Source organism: Bufo bufo, chromosome 2 (assembly GCF_905171765.1).
Source record: "Bufo bufo chromosome 2, aBufBuf1.1, whole genome shotgun sequence".
NCBI classification, from domain to species: domain Eukaryota; kingdom Metazoa; phylum Chordata; class Amphibia; order Anura; family Bufonidae; genus Bufo; species Bufo bufo.
Window position 1 is genome coordinate 667633224 of NC_053390.1, and position 23873 is coordinate 667657096.

General features: G+C 45.3%; 1 protein-coding gene across 13 annotated transcripts in view; it reads left to right on the forward strand.

Annotated features, from left to right (window-relative positions):
* The window catches only part of RAPGEF2 (Rap guanine nucleotide exchange factor 2), a 245467-nt gene that overhangs the window by 66945 nt on the left and 154649 nt on the right, over window positions 1-23873 (forward strand). For all 13 annotated transcript variants that reach the window (XM_040418605.1, XM_040418606.1, XM_040418609.1 and 10 more), the window contains exons 2-3: window positions 10056-10126; window positions 20915-20971. In XM_040418605.1, the coding sequence (XP_040274539.1) occupies window positions 10056-10126; window positions 20915-20971 (128 nt within the window). The remainder of the gene's footprint in view (window positions 1-10055; window positions 10127-20914; window positions 20972-23873) is intronic.

A 23873-nucleotide genomic window follows, 5' to 3' on the forward strand; every position in this document is an offset into this window, starting at 1 on the left:
TTTTACAGGATGTTGATGCAAACTGGAAAACCCCTTTGAGTCATATGCAGTCTCTTGCTGTTTAGAATAAGAGGGATCTAAGACAAACCTGTTCCCAGTCTTTAAAGGGGTTGTCTCATCATGGACAATGGGGGCATATCGCTAGGATATGCCCCCATTGTGTTACAGGTGCGGGTCCCGCACCTATATCAAGAACGGAGCCCCACACTGACCCCCCTCCCCCACAGTTATCACATTTACGCCCCCACCCCAAAAATAAATAAATAAATAGAATAAAGCAATCGGGCTCATTATTCTCTCCTAAGTAGTCAGAAGGCTTGCTCCCCCATCATCCTCCCTATACCCACATAGTAGTCGGAAGGCTTGCTCCCCCATCCCCCTCAGCAATTACCTGTAGGCTCAATGTCCCCTCATGTCCCCGGGCAATGACATGTAGGCTCACCATTCTCTTTTAAACGAGTCACAGTTTAAGTTCACCCAACCTCACCATCCACCTTCGAGCCCACTACATACTTTTCTTAATCTGTGGCGCAGGTTGCTGACCCCTGCCCTGCACCATGGATTTTACATGCCATTGTGACTAGATGTAGTTTCCAGAAAGGGACAGGTTGTGTGCCAAGCCAGAGACAGCTGTGAAGATTTCAGTCTGGCAAACCGATTGCTAGAGGAGGCATTTAATATAGGACATCATTAATTAAATGCCCTATCTAGGCTGATGTGTGCTATCCCGGTCTTGATCGGGCCTACACTGCCAGAGAAGGCATGTAATATATGACCAGGCTTTTGCTCTCCGTGTTCAGAAATGAAATCTGAATGAATTTCCCTAGAAATACCCATGCCATGCCCACTTTTCTACGACTTGGTGAAGGTAGCGTAAAATGCAGATTGCAAAAAGTCTCAAATGCGTTGGAAATCCAGTTGAAAATATACCAAAAAGAGGCGTAAGGGGAATGATGAACCCCCCTCTGTGTTTTATGTAATGTAGTCGCTGTCAGATCCCGCTTGTGTTGCTTGTTAAGGAATATCAGTGAAGCGGATTTCTTGTTTAAGAAGGTGTAGGCTGCCATCTTGTGGTGACTTAGCAGACTACAACAGATAATACATTCTGAGGCCTCATGCACACAAACATATTTTTATTTCATGTCCGTTCCGTTTATTTTGCGAATCGTATACAGAACCATTTATTTCTATGGGTCCGCAAAAAAAACAGAAGGTACTCAGTGTGCATTCCATTTCCGTATTTCCGTTCCGCAAAAAAATACAACATGTCCTATTATTGCCCAGCATTACGGACAAGGATAGGACTGTTCTATTAGAGGCCAGCTGTTCCGTTCCGCAAAATACAGAATGCACACAGAGGTCATCCGTATTTTTTGCAGATCCGTTTTTTGCAGACCACAAAATACATAGTCGTGTGAATGAGGCCTGAAGGTGGGTAATAATTATTTTATGTAGTCAGGTTATGCGGGTCAAAAAGAAGACTAAGATTTCCTCTTTCTTTTTTTATTTTGGAATCTGAATATAGAAGTTCCTTTTTTTGTTTGCATAATTGCTCAATACAGGTTTTAGCGTAAACTATAGTTCTTCATCAGTAACAGGAAATGTTTGCAACGTTTCCATAATTACTGGAAGTGATGAATTTGTTATGAATATGCACAATGCCGCCCCGTGCATTGTCTATGAAACTGATGGAGCTGACCATGTCCTCCAGTCCTTAGGCCTAGGGCCTGTGAGCGTACAGCATGGCGGGGTGGATTTTCCACAGCAGATATGTGTGACTTGCAGATTTCACCACATACATTACAAAGGGTGAAATCTGCAGCATAAATCGAGGATGAATCTCCGCCGTGGATTTCTTTTTCAGTGTGCGTCATCCATGTCGCTGCTGCTGTAATACACTGCGGATTGTCTGTGTCATCTGTACTCTTACAAGATGTTCCAATATCTTGTAGTATTGTGATCACATATGAGATTTTATGTGTACAGTTTCCCCATCAGTATCTGATCATATTCGCCATCAATATTAAATGCTTAGACAACCCCTTTAACTGCATGCTATCTAGACTAAAGCTTACGACCCATTCACTCATACAGATGTCATTACACTTTGCTGCCCCTACAAAGGAGACAGCGTGCCATTGGACGTTGAAGAGGATGCGGCGCATGCACAAGCGCTGTGACCCCTTCAAACAATTGATCATGAGGATAGGTCATAAATCTTATTCTGGCGCGCAACCCCTTTAATTATCCCCTTGAATTTTTTTAACACGTTTCTGAGCGGGCAGGACTGTCATATTCCATGATGGGGGTTACAACTGCACCTATTGTCTTTCTTGGTCATGTTGTCGGCTTTGCAGAGTGCAGTGTAATAAGGTAAATGTTGGGGGTTATGGGAAGTGATACCTTTTGGGATCGTAGCATACCAGCTTTCAGTCCTGCAGAAGATGTATATGTGAGCAGACATTTTCCCAGATTCAGATGAGAACGCTACTTCTAAATTCAGCTTTTAGCAACCCTCATGCACACGACCATATCCGTTTTGCAGTCTGAAAATGGTGGATCCACAGAACACGGATGCCGGCTGAGTGCATGCTGCCATTTCTTTTTTTAAGTCCTGCAAAACAGACACACATATAGGACCTGTTTTCTCTCTTTTGCGGTGCTACAGAATGGACATACGGATGTGAACAGCACACAGAGCATCTTTTGCGGCCCCGTTGAAATTAATGGGTCTGCATCCGATTAGCAAAAAATACGGCTCGGATGTGGAATGAACATATGGTCCTGTCCATGAGGCCTAACTTGCGACTGGACAGATCTCAGAAGTAACCAAAGCGCCTAGAAATCGTGTACAGGTCTCCATCTTTCTGGGGTGTTTTGTATTGAGGTTTATGACCGTTCTTATTGTCAGGGTGCTTGGGGTCTCTAAGGCTGGAATCACACGCGCAGTTTTAGGCCTCATGCACACGGTCGTGTTCCGCGGCCGAGAGCGGTCCGTGGTAACCCGGCCGGGATTCCTTCTGACAGCAGGAGTGCACGGCGTCATTGGTTGCTAGGACGCCGTGCGCTTCATGCCGCCGCTGCACTATAGTAATACACTTGTATGATCTATACGAGTGTATTACTGTACAGCAGCATGAAGCGCACGGCGTCCTAGCAACCAATGACGTTGTGCGCTCCTGCTGTCAGAAGGAATCCCAGCCGGGTTACCACGGACCGCTCTCGGCCGCGGAATACGGCCGTGTGCATGAGGCCTAGGAGTAAAACCCAGGAGTGGATCCAAGCAGAATGAAAAGTTTGGTACTTCTCCTCTTGCGTCCACTTCTGGCTTTGGCTTGTGTCCAAAGCTATCCCAGAAACTGTAAGTGTGGTTCCATCCTTAGGGTACAGAGTTCTGTGTGTCTGTGGCAAAATCCACATGTGGAACGTGAGGATTTGTCACGGGTTTTGCTGCCATATTGTGGCAGGTTTCACAGTGAGCTTTGCAAATGGTGAAATCTGGGTTAGAAATTGCTGCATAAATTGACATTTTGTAGATATGAAAGCCACCCAGCAGATCTCCATTGCTGGTACTGTGAAATGCTGCACTTACACCACATGAGAATGTACCCTAAGGGTAAAGCCACACATAGCACATTTTCCTCTGTGGATTTTGAGGAGATTCCACACGTGGATTTGTTCATTATTTTGGTGCTGACTTGTAGGAGGTTTCAGTCTGTGAATTACAAAGAGTGAAATCCTCAGGGATATCCACTGCATAAGGCCTCATGCACTCAACAGTTTTTCTCGGCCTCCGTTCCGTTTTTTTTTTTGCAGATCTGATGGGGACCCATTTATTTCAATGTGTCAGCAAAAAAAATGCTGCTAGTTCATCCGTTTGTGTTCCGCGTCCGTTGTCCGTGTTTCCCTTCAGCAAAAAAAATAGTGCATGTCCTACTTTTTTCACATTTGCGGACAAGGGTAGGCATTTATTACAAGGGATCTGTGGAAAAAAACTGATCCTCCCAAAAAAACGGATGCTGCATCAACTGTCGTGTGCATGAGGCCTAAATTGACATCCTGTGGAAATAAATCTCATCCACAGGCCACTTTATTTTTTTCTCATAGTGTGTGGATGAGATTTCTTAAAATATTATCCACTTTACCCGTACTGTAAAAAGTCCGCAGCCTATCTGCTCCTTGTGAACATACCCTTGGCTTCTGATTAGAAGAAATTCCCCATGAATCCATCTTTAAGAGCTTGGAGTGCTCCCATTGCTGGTTCCTTAGAGTTACTTTATTAGATATGTAGCCTCATTGCTGTCTCCAGATATCTTTCTGCGTTCGTTTAGTCACTCTAGTTTGTCTAGATTCAGATTGGAGCATTTGGTGGGATTATTGCCATCTGGAAAGAGATGACATGCCGTTTCAGGTACAGCACATTGTGGTCTATGTATCTGCAGTGCTCGTTTCTCTTAGAAATGGTATCGTACTTGGAAGTAGGGTTGCATCGGCCCTATTAACCATAATGGGAGATCCAGCTGCAACCCGCCAAATATTCAGAGAATCGGCTGAACTGAAACCGGTCCACTGGTCACTATTATAGTTAATCATGTAGTGTCTGGCAATGGCGGATCCAAAGAGACCTGGCAGGCTGTTGCCCACCAGATCTCACTAACGCTACTGTGAAACTAGCCTAAGGGCTCATGTCTGTTCATTTTTTTTCTGACCCGTATGTGTAACTATTTACTTCAATGGGGTTGCAAAAAAAAAAAAGGAAATTACTGCATTGCTTGTCTGTATAGCCACATGGCCGTTCCGCAAAAAATAGAACATGTCCTATTCTTGTCCACCTTACGGACATGGATAGGACTGTTCTTTTTAGGGGCCGGCCCTTCCGTTCTGCAAAATGCAGAATGCACACGGGCGGTATCCGTGTTTTGCGGATCCACAAATTGCAGACTGCAAAAGTTCTAAGTTCTAAGTCTGGCCACCTGGGGCTAGCACTGGAAACTGAGATATGGGACTACCCCTTTAAAGAACAATAAATTGTTATTTAAGAGCATGGTTGGTAACTTATCGGCACTATAGAAACAGTGGAAGAACGAAGTGTTTCCAAATTTCTGATTTTGACATGTATTAATTAAATTGTGTAAAACACCCTTATGTCCCACCTTTTGTTAAATTATTAGCAAACAGGTTAAAGTACACAAACAAAAAAAGGCCTCCTCCAGAACCCCTCCAGCTGTCCTATCCATCCATCCATCTCCAATTCTGGTGATGATCCTACCATTTAGGTACAATTAGTCTTTTACCGTTTACCTTTTGCCATTGCTGTTACTTCTTACAGACTGTAGGAGTACATTGGGTCTGCAAGGTGACCTCTAGTCATGTGATGATGGTCATAGTAGTCCCAGCCTACTACTTGGTAAATATGGTCTTTATTGTGATATTATTATTACATTAATGTCCAAGTATTGGATTGCCAGACACCCATCATGAAGGGTTTTCATGACCATCATATTCATCTGGGGGGGACATAAGACCTATATTGCCCCCTCATAATTTCCCTGTGGACAGACTGACGGCAATAGATAAGGTTTACTACAAGGTCATACGATCGGTGAAGAGAGATTGGGATTGCACGGTTCCTTGACTACTATCCCCCTACTTGCAGAATCGTGTCCATTCTGTGTGCGCTGACTCCAGGGCTCAGTGACTGGAGCTGAGATCTCGCTGCAGGTTCCTGGCCGCCTCATCCTGCCAGTGTCGCCCCTGGCAACCAAGAAATGATGTGCTCCTTGAGACTGTGAGCGGCCGTCCTCCTCTTCTCTACAGGAACAGCGGATATTGAAACCTCTTCAGACCTGCATTATGCCTGTGATGGACTGGGATCATTCCTCCCAGGGGCTGCTGCTATAAGTGAGGAGCGCACCCTGTAGATGAGAGCAGCTTTCTCATTCTGGAACTGTTTTTCTGGGGTAAATGAGGACAAGGGGTTGTGGTACGATTGGCATGCAGGTAATTGCCTGAGATGTTGGGAGGGGTGAGGACTGCGCTGTGTGCACAATGTTCCTGACAGGCATCGCCGCTGATTGTGCGATCATGGAGTCAGATTTCTTTCTGCCGTCTTTTCTATGATTTATCATATACCAAGCAATGCCCAAAAATGTGACTTATAGTTAACTGAGGGTTTTTTGTTTTTGTTTTGAAGTTGCATTTCCATGTGAAAATAAAAATGTGTTGAGGAAATCTAGGTGCCATCCTTTACCAGATACAGGCTGCTATAATTGAATATAAAGAAAAAGTGCATGATGGCACCGGGGATACAAATATGCTTGGTGCACGGCGGCACCATTAAATTAAAAAAGAAATGGGTGCACGGCGGCACCTTAAATAACCAGTGGTCCTACCGTTACAGCCACGGTCCTCTGGTCTTTAAAGATGTCCAACGCAGGAAGGTTTTGCTGTGAAAAAGAGCGGCTGGGGCCCGGCGGGGGTGTTAATGGGTTAAAGGTACCTAGACAGCCCTAGTGTATGGGTGCTATCTCGGCCCTAGCGTCCTATTTACGGAGCACCCGTTCTAAAAAGAACCACCCCGTCCGGAACCTTGCCCTTTTTCTACTTGGCCCTATTGTGCCCTAGTGTAGCTAGTCCCTACACGCATGTTTCGTTTTTAGAAAACTCATCAGGGGAATATTAGGCACACATAGAGGGGCAATGTGATATAGTGACATATAGTGTTGGTATCTTTAGTTGGTAATCAACACATACATCATATGTAGTTAAGATAAGGCAAAATATGACACAATTGATACTTTGACGTGGTGGCCTTTAATCAAGGCTCTAATCATGTATCAGGGCTGGGTACTTGCCTAATGATGTGAAGACAAAGTAGAGAGGGTAGCCTGGTGATGGTCCGGTCCCTCTCATGGAGCGCAGCGGCGTGTCCAGAGGCCAGCTTCATCACGGCCTCTGGACACGCCGCTGCGCTCCATGAGAGGGACCGGACCATCACCAGGCTACCCTCTCTACTTTGTCTTCACATCATTAGGCAAGTACCCAGCCCTGATACATGATTAGAGCCTTGATTAAAGGCCACCTCGTCAAAGTATCAATTGTGTCATATTTTGCCTTATCTTAACTACATATGATGTATGTGTTGATTACCAACTAAAGATACCAACACTATATGTCACTATATCACATTGCCCCTCTATGTGTGCCTAATATTCCCCTGATGAGTTTTCTAAAAACGAAACATGCGTGTAGGGACTAGCTACACTAGGGCACAATAGGGCCAAGTAGAAAAAGGGCAAGGTTCCGGACGGGGTGGTTCTTTTTAGAACGGGTGCTCCGTAAATAGGACGCTAGGGCCGAGATAGCACCCATACACTAGGGCTGTCTAGGTACCTTTAACCCATTAACACCCCCGCCGGGCCCCAGCCGCTCTTTTTCACAGCAAAACCTTCCTGCGTTGGACATCTTTAAAGACCAGAGGACCGTGGCTGTAACGGTAGGACCACTGGTTATTTAAGGTGCCGCCGTGCACCCATTTATTTTTTAATTTAATGGTGCCGCCGTGCACCAAGCATATTTGTATCCCCGGTGCCATCATGCACTTTTTCTTTATATTCAATTATAGCACTTAGGGACTTATTCTACCTTTTAATAATTAAAAGTTATGTTTTAACCTAAAATCACCATTACTATCTTGTTTACACATATTCTAAAATATTGGTGATCAAGTCACCAACCAAACATATAGCTCCTCCTAGCTATCAGATACAGGCTGCGCCCAGTATTGCAGTTCAGTCCCATTCCCTTTCAGCGGCATTGAAGGGATGGGTGCTGTAGCCAGGAGTCAGGCTACCACTGATATGATAGATTATTGATGACCTATCCGCATTAGTGGGGTTCTGACACCCAGCACCACTGCACATCTGCCGTTTGAAGTGAACGCAATGTTGCTGACCTAGGGAAATATTGTGATGGCCTCTTCAAACAGCTGATCGGTAGGGGTGTCGGGAGTCTGACCCTCACCGATCAAATATTGATGACAGATGAACAATATTATACTACTGGGGTGTCCCATGACTATAATTTATCCCCTATCCACAGCATAGAGGATAAATGTCCAACCTGCGGGGATCAGACCATGGGGCCCCTTTTGATCACTCGGCACTATTGCCAGAAACGTGCTGGATCCACGCCAGGTCCCTTTATAGTCAATGGGGCCTGGCAGTTTTTGGCTATGCCGGAAGCGATGAAATCCGGCAGGAACAGTTTTGCGCTAATATGAAACTAGCCTAACTACTGGATACTGGGTGCCAAGCACTATAGCCACGATGACATGACCTATGGAGGCTGTCACGCAGCATAGCCGTGTGCAGAGACTGTATGGCCCCTCAGTGTGGCCCTATGGAATCCAATGGAGCATGCGTCAATGTTTTTTCTTTCAGATTGACATGATTTCAGTCCAGTGACAGCGTTGACTGACTCGCTGTATAGTGCGTATGCGTGTCGGGGCCTTAGACATTTAAACCAGGCATCATTCTAGATTTTGCCCAATTCTGTTACAACCAAGAACTGGTGCCCTGAGTCAATAATCGCCAAGACTCTAGTCAGAGTGGGACCTGAATTATCTTCTATGACCGTGTCATGGTGCAGGGGCCACCTGTGAAACCTTCTCTCCTCGAGATCATCTTGTGTGTGGCGTATTCCACGACTTCCTTCCATATTTATATGAAGGTGTAAAGAGACGCTGCCGTGTAATGGTTCTGCGTGTCCCTCACTATGTGCTCTCAGGGGGCAATTTGCCCTTGTAACCTGCAGTTTAGTAATGACTCGGGCCGTGCACCGCCTCCCTTCATGTTGCACTGGAGCCCGAGTGTAAAGATCACCTTTTCCATCTGTCTGCCCCCCCTAGAGAATGATACTTATTTTAGTTGCCGCCAGAAAAGAACGCAATCTATCAAACAGGCCGGCGATACAGCTCCGCGTGTCTGGATTTCCTTTCTTTTATGTTGAAGCCTTCTTTTTTTTCCTTTGGGCCCAGCGCCTAATGATTAGTGGATAACAATATTCCTATCCATCTGGAATGCCAGTCTGCATAATATCTGGCTTGATATTTATTCTGCAGGGTATTTCATCAAGGTTTTAAAAGCTACATGAAACCCGTAGCGATGACTTCTGCATACGCTTGTCAATTACTCAGACAGCGTGTGCTGGCAGAAGCCGCCTCCTCAGTCAGGACCTGTCAGGCGCTCCCTGCCTTATATCAAGTAGAATAGTCAGGACTAATGGCCTAGAAATGCACCGGTGGGTGACAGCATGGAGACCGACGCTCCACATTTGGCATATCGGTGGGAATTCTCTGTTTATATCTTTATACAATGTTTAGTAACTCTACAGATCCATTACTTTTGTGTTATTTAATTAATTATTTTTTATCATGTATAATAATTTATTCTACTCCAATTCATTTACATGGCTGCTTTTACATTTTTGCTGGTTGCCCTTGGAAACAGACATCAGTATAGGAATTTGCTGTCCGAACAGACAGAACATGTCCTATACCAGTGATGGTGAACCTTTTAGAGACTGAGTGCCCAAACTGCAACCCAAAAACCCACTTAATCATCGCAAAGTCCAGGATAGTATATCTCCCATGTAATTTATCAATGGCAGGAAAAGTGTAAGGCATATTGGTACGCTCTGGCCACCCGTGCCATAGGTTCGCCACCACTGCCCTATACTTTGCCATAAAATGCAGATGCCACACAGTTCGCATCCAGTTTGTGGAGGGGAAAAAGGGTTATGTAAATGGAGCCTAATAATTGCGGAGAAGAGGATATACTGTATATTGGATTCATATATGGCTTAGAGATGCCTGAAACGCATTGAATATTGGAGAGATGTGATAGACCACTGTACATATTTGTGGTATTTAGAGAGAATATATATTTATTAGATGACTTGTCTTATGGGAAACAAGTTTATTTAGCATGTTATGTTGATGCACGTTCTTTTCACATTTTACTGCTCTAAAGTGTTGTTTCTCCTCTCCTTTGTAGGACCTGGAGATTGTGTACTCCTACCTCCATGGGATGGAAGCCCTGTCCAACCTTCGGGAGCATCAGCTGAGGTAAGGCCCTTCACAGTATAATGAGAAGTACTAGTTCCTGGTTTGTGGTTGTATTTTTATCCACTATGTTGTCATCCTCCTGAAAATGCTCAAAGAAGCCACTGCTCTAATAGCAAATAGTAATTGCTACGTGTATTACACTGCCTGTCCAAAAAAAAAAAAAAGTCGCCACCAAAAAGATTCTCAATGGGGTTAAGGTCTGGACACTGTGGTGGCCAATCCATGTGTGAAAATGATGTCTCATGCTCCCTGAACCACTCTTTTCCAATTTGAGCCCGATGAATCCTGGCATTTTCATCTTGGAATATGCCCGTGCCATCAGGGAAGAAAAAATCCATTGATGGAATAACCTGGTCATTCAGTATGTTCAGGTAGTCAGCTGACCTCATTCTTGGAGCACATACTGTTGCTGAACCTAGACCTGACCAACTGCAGCAACCCCAGATCATAGCACTGCGCCCACAGGCTTGTACAGTAGGCACTAGGCATGATGGGTGCATCACTTCATCTGCCTCTCTTCTTACCCTGATGCGCCCATCACTCTAGAACAGGGTAAATCTGGACTCATCAGACCACATGACCTTCTTCCATTGCTCCGGAGTCCAATCTTTATGCTCCCTAGCAAATTAAAGACTTTTTTTCTGGTTTGCCTCACTGATTAGTGGTTTTCTTACGGCTACACAGCTGTTCAGTCGCAATCCCTTGAGTTCCCTTCGCATTGTGCGTGTGGAAATGCTCTTACTTTAACTATTAAACATAGCCCTGAGTTCTACTGTTGTTTTTCTTTGATTTGATTTCGCCAAACGTTTATGATCGCCGGTCACGATCATTCAGGATTTTTTTCCCGCCACATTTCTTCCTCGAATATGATGGGTCCCCACTATCTTTCCAGTTTTTAATAATGCGTTGGACAGTTCTTAACCCAATTTTAGTAGTTTCTGCAATTTCCTTAGATGTTTTCTCTGCTTGATGCATGCCAATGATTTGACCCTTCTCAAACAGACTAACTTCTTTTCCACGACCACGAGATGTGTCTGTCGACATGGTCGTTTAAGAAATAAGAAGCAACTCATTGCACCAGTTGGGGTTAAATAACTTGTTGCCAGCTGAAAGATAAATCGTCCATCCAATAGGAGGCTCATAACTATTTGCTTAGTTAAAGGGAACCTGTCATGTGGATATTAGATTATAATCTAACTAATTATATACAATCATTAACTACTAAAAAGTGCCTTAGATGTATTCACTTACTGGTGTGACAGATGGTTATCTCATAATATACACACAAAGATGCCGCATGCTAATGAGCTGATTTGAGTCCAGCGTGATGTCATTGAGTCCAGCGTATATTTAATTCAGAGCTATAGCCACTCCCCTGCCCACCTGCTGCTGATTCATATGGAAACAAACTGTCATTCAGCAGCAGGTGGGCGGGGAGAGTCAGGAGCTCATGAATATTCATGTCTCATCATTATCAGCTGGAGCTTTTCAATACAAGATGTTGGCAGATTGACTGGGTCAATAAAAGAAAGTGACCCAGCATTGTGCTAAGAGAATCAATCACTTATTTATGTTGCCCTTAGTTAGGACACCATAAAACTGGTGACCGGTTCCCTTTAAATCCAGGTGGCCACTTTTTTTTTTGGACAGGCAGTGTATTTCTGTAGATAGGTATATACACATATAAGACCCTTTATATAACAGACAAAGTCAGAGTTTCTTTGTACCTGCCGATCCGAGCAAGTAAGAATTTGGAGTCCACCCCACCCCACCCCACCTCTTCATGAGTCAGTGGTACAAATCCATCTGTCCCATAGAAGGATGAAGGTGCTGCTCCAAAGGTTCACCTGGATATTGTAGTTCCACACCAATCAGCTCTTCTATCTGATATACACATATATATATCTTTGCTTTATTTCCTTATATAGAATATCGTAGTCTACTAAATTATTCCTGACTGAAAAAATGTATAGGACGTCCACCGGCCTACGTTAGGTGAATTAGTCCTATGTATCTGCTTTTCCCAGCACGTACACCAGCTGTGGGCTGAGGTTGCAACAAGTGCCACGGTCCCAGCTTATTATAGGGGTGTCGAGAGTTTGATCCCCACTGATCTAATATGTCATGTCCTACCGTTCGGAAAGGCCATCAACTTAAAAAGGCGTTTTTTTTCCCCTTGTGTAGACACCATATTAGCGTCAGCAGGTTTGCTGAGATTTCACATCACTTTTCTGTTGACTTTTATCTGCAATTAAAGTGAAAGGACTAGAAAGGACTGGGTTTTGCTGGGACACCAAATTATATATAATCAGTGAGTGCAATTAAAGGCAGTGTGTGGGTTGCGTGACTAATTTGTCAGGTTCCATTTTACTTTGTTACCTGGCATAATGTTCATCTCTTAAGCGGCCTCTGTTCATTTGTTTCTGCAGTCATTTTCACATCAAGTCATTTGTACAGCGGGTTACATAATCCTGTATATTACGCTGTTAGCGGCAGTGAATAAAGCCTCTCAGTGTTAATAGAATGGGACAATACCGCCACCAGCTTGTTTTTGCAGTAGGAGACTGAATGCAACGCGCAGTGCTGGTTATTCAGTTTTTTAGGTCGTGATCCCATCCTGCTCTGTGAGCATGTTCAGCGTATGTCCTGGGAAAGCTTACAGCGCATGTGCCAAACTTATAGGCCCCGACCAAATGGGCTTTAAGGGGTCTAAGTGTCCTTTCGGGCTCTGTCACGGTTATATACATCGGCATAGTTTTTTATTATTACTGTCAGGGCTGTGGATTCAGCATTTTCTCAAGCTCTGACTCAAATAGCAAATAATTTAGTAATCACAGATTTCTGGAGTAAAATGGGAACTTTGTGTTTTTTCTTACTATCATGTAAGTAATCAGTTACTAGTAATAAAATACTATTTCTGAAATTCCTGACATTTCCTAAATTCCTGTAAGTATTCAGTGCGCTGTTCATTTAATAACTGGAAAACCACTGTTATGCAATAATTGTATAAAATCAATGAATTTGTCCTCAGAAAAAGTTAGAAAAGCCATAAATGTATGTCCTGGAAATGTGGAGAATAATGTGCAAGTCTCAATGGGAATAAAAGAGACATGTAAAATTTGAGGCTGCTGCATTCAGTGCTTGCCATGAAAAGGTTGTCCGGGAGTAAGTAACTTTTAACAGGTGCCCGCAGCCTTCCTCCGCTGTGGAAAGCTTCATACTTACCTGTCAATGGACTCTGCTCCCTCGCGCAGGCACCATGTGTCCGGCATGCTCGTGATGGGGACGAATTAAACCAGCCTTGGCCTGAAATATGGACCCTGGGGAGCTGGCATGCAGGACCAGAGCATTTGGGAGTAGGTAAGTATTATTCTTCCCATAGCGGGCACCTGTGAAGGGTTACTCATTCCCGGACAACATCTTTACTGCTGTCTAGTAGTTCTGAGATGACTGCAGACATGTCCAGTTACGGTGTATGTGCAGCACTGGTTCAGCCATTATAACCAAGGCAGCATGAATATACCTAGTATACCTTGGGGCACCACGAATATACCTAGTATAAAGGACCGGAGAGGCGGGAACGGATTTTAGATCACCACTAGAAGCTCCGCTGATCGCTATTCTTGATAAATAAGGGCCTTAGATGTATAGAACATAAGATATAATTATGGCCCCTCACACACAATGTACTTACCTCTCTCCCCGGCACCCATGTCGCTTCTGAAGCCCGCATGGCTGCCGCTGCATCTCCCCGTCGTGCGGATGAAAACAGGGGGGGTCTTGCAGCCAATGGCAGTCGGTGACAGGGATGAGTCTCCCTAGCATTGCGGGTGACGCTAGGGAGGCTTGTCACTGCCTGCTTTTGGTTGCCCACCCATAGCCAGCCGCCCCCTTCCCCTTAAAATTCCTGCTCATTCGAGGATTTGAAGTCAGGGAGGAGGACCTATCAGTGGTTGACAGTTATCTCTGTATGCGCAGTCATAGAGGGGAGGCTGTCAATCACTGATGGGACCACCTCCTTGACTTCAGAGCCCCGAATGAGCAGGATATGAAGTGAATTAAATACAAGTTATACTGAATCTATTCCCATAATACTATCAATCTGCTCAGCTCCTCATGCTCTATAATATGCTGCTTTCAGCTCAGACACCATGTTCCACATAACAGGTTCCCTTGAATTACACCATATTAATGACTCCACAGCCCTGAGAGTGTATAGGAAAGCCCAGCAGATTCAAATGGTTACACAGTGGAACTCACATGTATACCTTCAGTGTGATGTGAGCATAGTGGCAAGCCAGTAACACTGGATAGTGGATAACTGTTAGGTTGGTGGAAGGCCGACTTCTAGGGCCCCTATGAATCATGATAATGGAGTTCCAGTCCCAAGCCCTATAGATTTTTTCATGAGCATGCTTGACTCAATTCAAATTGGTGTCACAGGACCCTCATGATCAATGACGGTCCCAGCAGTCGATCCCTCACCTGTCTGTCAGTTGCCCCCTATCCAGTGACTACTAATTTAACTACCAATTTAAAGGGGCTGACTAGGTCACAGATATTGATGACTGTGAAGATCGTCAGTATATGATCAATGGGGGTCCGATTCCTGCGGTTCAGCTGTATGAAAGGGCAGCAGCGCTCCTCCAAGCGCTGTGTTCTCTTCATTGTATACCTGCAGTCTTCATTGTAGCAGCAGTCAGTAGAACTACAGCTGTTCATCCCATTGAAGTGAATTACACTTTGCCGCCTCAATGGAGAGTGGTGTGCAGGTAAACATGGAAGAGGACGCATGGCTGGCTGAAGTGCTGCAGCCCCTTCAACCAGCTGATCGTCAGGGTGCCGGGAATCGATGAGGGCACTTTCACACTAGCGATTTTCTTTTCCGGCACAGAGTTCCGTCACAGGGGCTCTATACTGGAAAAGAATTGATCAGGTATATCCCCATGCATTCTGAATGGAGAGTTATTCCGTTCAGGATGTCTTCAGTTCAGTCATTTTGACTGATAAGGCAAAAGATAAAACCGCAGCATGCTACGATTTTATCTCCGGCGAAAAAAACTACATAGCCTAAGGCTACTTTCACACTAGCGTTTTTCTTTTCCGGCATAGTTCCGTCACAGGGGCCCTATACCGGAAAAGAACTGATCAGGCATATCCCCATACATTCTGAATGGAGAGTAATCCGTTCAGGATGTCTTCAGTTCAGTCATTTTGACTGATCAGGCAAAAGAGAAAACCGCAGCATGCTACTGTTTTATCTCCGGCGAAAAAAACTGAAGACTTGCCTGCATGCCGGATCCGGCAATTTTTTCCCATAGGAATGTATTAGTGCCGGATCCGGTATTCAAAATACCGAAATGCCGGATCCGTCCTTCCGGTCTGCGCATGCGCAGACCTTTAAAAATGAGAAAAAAATAATAATACCGGATCCGTTTTGCCTGATGACACCGGAAAAATGGATCCGGCATTGCAATGCATTTTTCTGACTGATCAGGATTCTGATAAGTCTGAAAAATGCCTGATCAGTCAGAAAAAATGACATGCGTTTGCATACAGTTTCACACAACGGAACTGCCTGCCGGTATCAAACAACGCAAGTGTGAAAGTAGCCTTAGGGTACTTTCACACTTGCATTGTTTGATTCCGGCAGGCAGTTCCGTTGCCTGAACTGCCTGCCTGATCAGGCAAACTGTATGCAAACGCATGTCATTTTTTCAGACTGATCAGGCATTTTTTCAGACTGATCAGGCATTTTTTCAGACTGATCAGGCATTTTTTCAGACTGATCAGGCATTTTTTCAGACTGATCAGGCATTTTTTCAGACTGATCAGGCATTTTTTCAGACTGATCAGGCATTTTTTCAGACTGATCAGGATCCTGATCAGTCTGAAAAATGCATTGCAATACCGGATCCGTTTTTCCGGGGTGTCATCAGGCAAAATGGATCAGGTATTTATTTTTTTCTAATTTTTAAAGGTCTGCGCATGCGCAGACTGGAAGGACGGATCCGGCATTCAGGCAAGTCTTTTTTCTAGTTTTTTTCGCCGGAGATAAAACCGTAGCATGCTACGGTTTTCTCTTTTGCCTTATCAGTCAAAATGACTGAACTGAAGACATCCTGATGCATCCTGAACGGATTACTCTCCATTCAGAATGCATGGGGATATGCCTGATCAGTTCTTTTCCGGTATAGAGTCCCTGTGACGGAACTCTATGGCCACTTGCGTTGTTGGGATCCGGCGTGCACTTCCGTTGCCGGAGGTGCCCGCCGGATCCGGAAAAACGCAAGTGTACTGAAAGCATTTGAAGACGGAACCGTCTTCCAAATGCTTTCAGTGTTACTATGGCAGCTAGGACGCTATTAAAGTCCTGGTTGCCATAGTAGGAGCGGGGAGCGGGGGAGCGGTATACTTACCGTCCGTGCGGCTCCCGGGGCGCTCCAGAATGACGTCAGAGCGCCCCATGTGCATGGATGACGTGATCCATGCGATCACATGATCCATGCGCTTGGGGCGCCCTGACTTCACTTTGGAGCGCCCGGGGAGCCGCACGGACGGTAAGTATGCTGCTCCCCCGCTCCCCGCTACACTTTACCATGGCTGCCAGGACTTTAGCGTCCCGGCAGCCATGGTAACCACTCTGAAAAAGCTAAACGTCGGCTCCGGCAATGCGCCGAAACGACGTTTAGCTTAAGGCCGGATCCGGATCAATGCCTTCCAATGGGCATTAATTCCGGATCCGGCCTTGCGGCAAGTGTTCCGGATTTTTGGCCGGAGCAAAAAGCGCAGCATGCTGCGGTATTTTCTCCGGCCAAAAAACGTTCCGTTCCGGAACTGAAGACATCCTGATGCATCCTGAACGGATTTCTCTCCATTCAGAATGCATGGGGATAATCCTGATCAGGATTCTTCCGGCATAGAGCCCCGACGACGGAACTCTATGCCGGAAGAAAAGAACGCAGGTGTGAAAGAGCCCTAAGCCGGAAAAGAAAAATGCTAATGTGAAAGTAACCTAAGGGTACTTTCACACTTGCGTTGTTTGATTCCGGCAGGCAGTTCCGTTGCCTGAACTGACTGCCTGATCAGGCAAACTGTATGCAAACGTATGTCATTTTTTCTTACTGATCAGGCATTTTTCAGACTGACCAGGATCCTGATCAGAAAAATGCATTGCCATACCGGATCCGTTTTTCCGGTGTCATCAGGCAAAACGGATCAGGCATTTATTTTTTTCTCATTTTTAGAGGTCTGCACATGCGCAGATTGGAAGGACGGATACATTCCTATGGAAAAAAATGCCGGATCAGGCATTCAGGCAAGTCTTCATTTTTTTTCGCCGGAGATAAAACCGTAGCATGCTACGGTTTTCTCTTTTGCCTGATCAGTCAAAATGACTGAACTGAAGACATCCTGATGCATCCTGAACGGATTACTCTCCATTCAGAATGCATGGGGATATGCCTGATCAGTTATTTTCCGGTATAGAGCCCCTGTGACGGATCTCTATGCCGGAAAAGAAAAACGCTAAGGCCTCTTTCACACTTGCGTTGTTGGGATCCGGCATGCACTTCCGTTGCCGGAGGTGCCTGCCGGATCCGTAACAACGCAAGTGTACTGAAAGCATTTGAAGACGGAACCGTCTTCCAAATGCGTTCAGTGTTACTATGGCACCCAGGACGCTATTAAAGTCCTGGTTGCCATAGTAGGAGCGGGGAGCGGGGGAGAGGTATACTTACCGTCCGTGCGGCTCCCGGGGCGCTCCAGAGTGACGTCAGAGCGCCCCATGCGCATGGATGACGTGATCCATGTGATCACGTGATCCATGCGCTTGGGGCGCCCTGACGTCACTCTGGAGCGCCCGGGGAGCCGCACGGACGGTAAGTATGCTGCTCCCCCGCTCCCCGCTACACTTAACATGGCTGTCAGGACTTTAGCGTCCCGGCAGCCATGGTAACCACTCTGAAAAAGCTAAATGTCGGCTCCGGCAATGCGCCGAAACGACGTTTAGCTTAAAGCCGGATCCGGATCAATGCCTTTCAATGGGCATTGATCCCGGATCCGGCCTTGCGGCAAGTCTTCAGGATTTTTGGCCGGAGCAAAAAGCGCAGCATGCTGCGGTATTTTCTCCGGCCAAAAAACGTTCCGTACCGGAACTGAAGACATCCTGATGCATCCTGAACGGATTTCACTCCATTCAGAATGCATTAGGATAATCCTGATCAGTATTCTTCCGGCATAGAGCCCCGACGACGGAACTCTATGCCGGAAGACAATAACGCAGGTGTGAAAGAGCCCAAATGTGAAAGTAGCCTAAGTCTTCAGTATCTGTAACCCTTTGAAGGCCTTTTTACACGGGGCGATGATCAACCACACAGTCGTTCATGCAAATTCTGATTCCAGATCATTGCCTGTGTAAACATGTCTGCCCATTTCTCTATTATTTCCTTGCTATCAATATCCAAACGGTATTGTTTTTTTTATTTTTTATTTTACGGACGATGACTATGAAAGTGAATTCGCTTCTACCGCACTGTGACAAAAAAAACAGTAGTAGGTGTGTGCCGTAAATGTTACTGTTTCAGGGGACCTAACGTGAGTGCAGTTTTTGGAAGGTATAAGGTTGCCGGGTGGTCGTCATGGATAAAGATTCTGGACAGATTACATGGAGCAGCGCTTCTTGGCATATATATGAATGTAATACAGCGTGCCATCATTTTATTTAATTTTTTTAAGGATTCAGAATATTCTGTGATGAACTGGAGGCCCCCAGAGGTACAGTGCAGCCCTGTATACCTCTAGGAATGTAATTCCAGCTGTACAGTACAGTGACGGGTGGGGGTGCATGTGTGCTTCTCTCTAAATCTGGTTTCTTCCCCTGGTGGGCACTGACATCCCACACTTTCCGTGGCTTTACTGACATGGCAGGGAGTGAGTGTGTGTAGGAGTTGCTGTGTTTCATGGATGATCTGTAGCAGTATGGAGGAGCAGCTGCACCATTTCAAGAGCTGTTTGCAGGAACTCTGAGTGCACAATTGTAGGGGGCTGTTCTTGTAAAACTGTCGTCTCTTAATTACTTAATTGGTATGGAAAGTATCCAAGCTGCAGGATGATGGGAGGCTGAAAGGCAGTGTCAGCCGGGGTTTTTTCTCCTGCTTTCTTCATGTTTAAATGTAATGTTCTGATGAGACAGGTTTATCAGTCTTGTTTTTCTATACCCGGGGGTAGTACTTCTACCAGTTAGCAGCACCTAAGCAATTATATTAATCCAACAAATGAAAGAGCTCGTCCAGCATTTTTATATTGATGACCTTTACTCAAGATAAGCCATCCATAACTGATCAGAGGGGTCTGGTGTCGGAACTATACAGCTCCGTCTTTTGGGCAGTAGACGAAGCTCGAATTGAAGCGAATGAGAGCTGCACTGCAGTAACCAGTTCTATCCACTACGCGATGCGCGGAGCTGTGTAGTTCTGACGTTCTTCCTGGAACAGCTGATCGACAGGGGTGCAAGGTGTCAGAACCCTGCCGATCCGATATTGATGGCCTGTCCTAGAGGTAGCCCATCAGTATAAATTCACTGGACAACAGATTTATTTTTTTTAGAATTTTTAATGAGTTTTTTTTTTCCCTCCAATGTCGCTATATATTTTTTTAAATTGTATACAATCCTGCATTTTCATACTGGCCCCTAGGTCTAATAATAGGTTTCCTGTTCTGTTTAGGTAACTTTTTAGTAGCCATTATCACTACAGGCAGAATCACAATGCAAGGAACTCATCTATACAGATATCACAGAATCCACCATTTTCAATAGGTGATATCACAGCTTATCTACTCCCTCCTGACCTCTGCACAGGTCACAAAGCATGTCTAGAAAACTCTCCCATAGAAGTCAATGGGTGAGCTGCTGTCCATTGTGTCTGTGGCCCATGTAGCTGTTGGACTGCCGGAGACGTGACTGGAGCGTGTGCACTGCCGGTCCATTCACATGGGGATCCGGGGACTGCCATGATTGGTGTGACCCCCTGCTACCATTCTTTTATCACTTATCCTGTGGATAGCTGATAATGTTGTGTATGGGAAAACCCCTCCATACAGAAGAAAAGCTCTCTACATGGAGCAGGCTGAGGTTTTTTCTGTCCAATATGTATAAAATCTGACATAAAAACCTTTGTATTTCTCCATTACTACTGCTCCAAAATGTAAAATAGCCAGCGGACAAATTGTGCCCCATCTCAACAGATTCATGCGATCTGCTCTAGATTCTGTTCCAATGACGTCAGTGTGAACGGAGCCTTACTGATGTTTTTATGCGCTTTGTCCACCCCGACATATACCTTGTGGTTGCATACATGGAGAACTGGTTATGCCTCCTTTATGTGGTTCTTCCCGTTTTATATATTTCCACTTTCAGGATTGGGATCAACAATTTGTAATTGTCAAAGTACAAAGCAAGAAAGATGAAAATGTAACTTTTCTAATACACATCATCGTCACTGTGCAGTGAAACCTTAGTGATTTGGATCTGTAGGAAAGTTCTGATTGTGCTGAGCATTGTGGGTATGTGCAGTGATGGCGCCGCCTGATATCGTGCCCTTTTACCACTACGGCACGGTTTTCTTCTTCTGGCTAAACTTACTACTGGTTTCCGTTTTTTTCCTCCCTCTTATCAAACACGTGATCAGGTCTGTATTTTTCTCTCTACAGAGCAGGATTAGCAGCTTGTACATGTCCCTGTGTTTATTCCTCAAAGTGCTGATAATCTGTCTTCTTCTTGTATTCCAGATTGATGTGCGAAACTGTGCGATACGAAAGACATGAGGCTAATGAAGTCTTGTACTAGTAAGTGTGATTTTATTTCCATCTCCAGATGTCACACTGGATTTGTTTTTCTGCTCACCTCTATTGTAAAGTTCTAGGAATTTCTGGTTTGCACATTCCCATTCCTCCACGATAAGCCAGGAATGTGAAGTATTTGTCGGGAGCATAGATTTTCTCTAACCGCTGTCATCATGTCCACCAGCTTTTACTACTGCGGCTGGGGATGTATTATAAACCTTACTAAATGTCCACAACATTTAGCATTTTTTTTCCTCCAATTGTTCACTAAAGTGCGAAATTGATATCAATTATAACTTATTTTCTTGTCCCCAGCATATGTTAAAGGGGTTATCTCACTTCAGCAAGTGGCATTTATCATGTAGAGAAAGTTACTACAAGGCACTTACTAATGTATTGTAACTGTCCATATTGTCTCCTCTGCTGGCTTCATTCCTTTTTTTCCATCACATTATATCCTGCTCGTTTCCATGGTTATGACCTCTCTGCAGTCCAGTATTGGTGGTCGTGCTTGCACCCTACACGAAAAAACGCCAGCGTCTCTGGTGCCCGGAACCGCGTGAGCGCACATAAGCACATATAAGCAGCAGCTACCGTTCCAGCCCAGTCAGCAGTGGTCGTAACCCCTAGAAAAGTAGCGTATAATGGGGCCACAGTGCTTGCCACCTGTATACTTATGACACCTCTAGTTTGTATACTACTGCTTTCCTGCATCAGACGTAGGGGGAAGTGGTGGTGAGTTTGTAGAGTTCGGCACAGTCCAGTGTAAGGAGGATACTGGCAAAGTAATGAGACATCATTCACCTCTGTTTGCTTGTCCGCTCCTGTCTACAGGAAGAGAAGCAGTGGGAGGAAAGGAAGCCAAACTTCACTCCAGAGTAATTCTTTAAGGCACACTTTAATTACTAGTAGCTGGCAGCTCCTTTCATGCCAGGCTTATTCTCACCCGTTTCTCTTGTCCCTAGATTATAGTGACTTTGTGACAACACCATAACGGGTTATTGCAGGAGATCTTTGTATGGTAGCTTTATAGGAAATTGTCCGTAGTTGCCTGTTTGATAACCCCTTCTTCTCGTCCCGTCACTTGTGAGGAATGTGCCATAAGGATGGATAGAGGTGGCAGTGCCATGTTAATCAGCACTTTAGCAAGGTATTCTGTTTCACGGCTATCTAAATAAATGATCTCATAGGTTTTGGATCCGAGCCTGAAAGCTAAAACCACAGAGTGGCTGTACATGGTTTATCAATTCCCGGGGGTGGCCGGATGTATTCTGTGTCACATTGTAAAAAGGGGAATCATTGCACAATGTGTCCTTGTCACTATCAGATTATGTCCCTTACGTTTGCCCTCTGGTTTATTTTTGGTAAATCAGCTGGACTGTTTGTTCCTGCATGGTTCTTGTGAGTTCACGTGACTGTCCAAAGGTTCTTCATAGCTTTTACAATCTGCAGTATTTACTGAAAGGACTAGTGTGTGAGGAATAGGGACCAGCATTTATCAGCACTTGTGCCGAGTGGTCCACGTGAACAAGATTTTAAGGATTTATACGTCTGCCATCTCTGTAGCATGGTATAATTATACCAGTGCCCTTGGTAGACATGTTTTCCACCTCATCACCACGACGGCCACGAGGAGATTGACCCCTGACCTCTGTAGGGGCAGGAACAGAGAGAGTGTTTAAATCCCCCCCTCCCACCACCAGCACCAGTGTTTGCTGTCCCTACAGAGGACAGGGGCAGAGAGAGTCTCCCTACCCAGGGAGATGAAGATTGTCGTTACAAACACCTCCGGTTACCTGGTGTTCCCCTGCCCTCCTGCGGTCTTCGTACTAAAGCTGGGCAGGGGTGATGTGGGAGGCCTCGCTCCGTTACTATATGTGAGCCTGCTCCTCTGGTCGCGATCTCCCGCCGGGCCTCCTATAGCTGTAGCCGGGCTGCACGCTGAAGCGCTTCAGGTATGCGGCAGACGTCACTTCCGGTGGACAGAGGAAGTGAGGTATTTAGGATGCGTCTCCTACAAACATCTGCACAGCACATGGAAGTGCCGAGCAACAGCCCGTTGTGTGTGCCGACATGTCAGCGGAACCCCGCTCCCCAGGAGACCCCTCTGTGCTGCCTGCCGTAACTTGTGGGGAAAGCGCTATTGTCCTGTTAACGGTGTCTGCACTTTTTCAGGGTACTTGTCGTCCATCCTCCTCCTCCTCCACTCTTCTCAGGCTTGGGGCTTACATACTATTACTATATATGTATGTGTTCAGCTAGCCTGATTGGGGCTATTTTCCCCTTCTAGGTCCCTAAGGAGGCACAGAAGAAAGTCAGGAAGCCTGCTAAATGTATATTCTGTTTTAAGCGACTTCCCGACGATTACCGCAAGAGATTATGTAAAGATTGCATCTCTAGCGTTATACGGGAAGAACAGCCTTCCTTAATTGAGGAGCTTAGATCCATGATACATGAGGAAGTAAAATCCTCTTTATTCCAGCTCTCCTACTTACCCAGGGACCTACCTCCATCTAAAAGACAGAGAATAGCGTCCCTTTCTTCCTCGGATTCGGAAGAGGTTGCGGAAAACGCTTCATCCTCCAGACCCTGGGAGGATGAGGAGGCTTCCTCTGATATAGAAATTTCTGAATCTGATAGAAGATTTTGTTTCTCCTCGGATGAAATGCCAGACTTGCTGAGAGCAGTCAGAGCCACTATGGGGGTGGAAGAAGCTCCAAAAGCTCATTCTGTACAGGACGCGATGTTCGGGAGGCTTGGTGTTAAGAAAACCCGTGTCTTCCCGATTAATGAAAACATACGCCATATGGTGTTAGATGAGTGGTCAAATCCCGAGAAACGCGTGGGGGTGTCCAAGTCCTTCAGGAATCGACTACTGTTTGATCCAAATGAATGTAAAATTTTC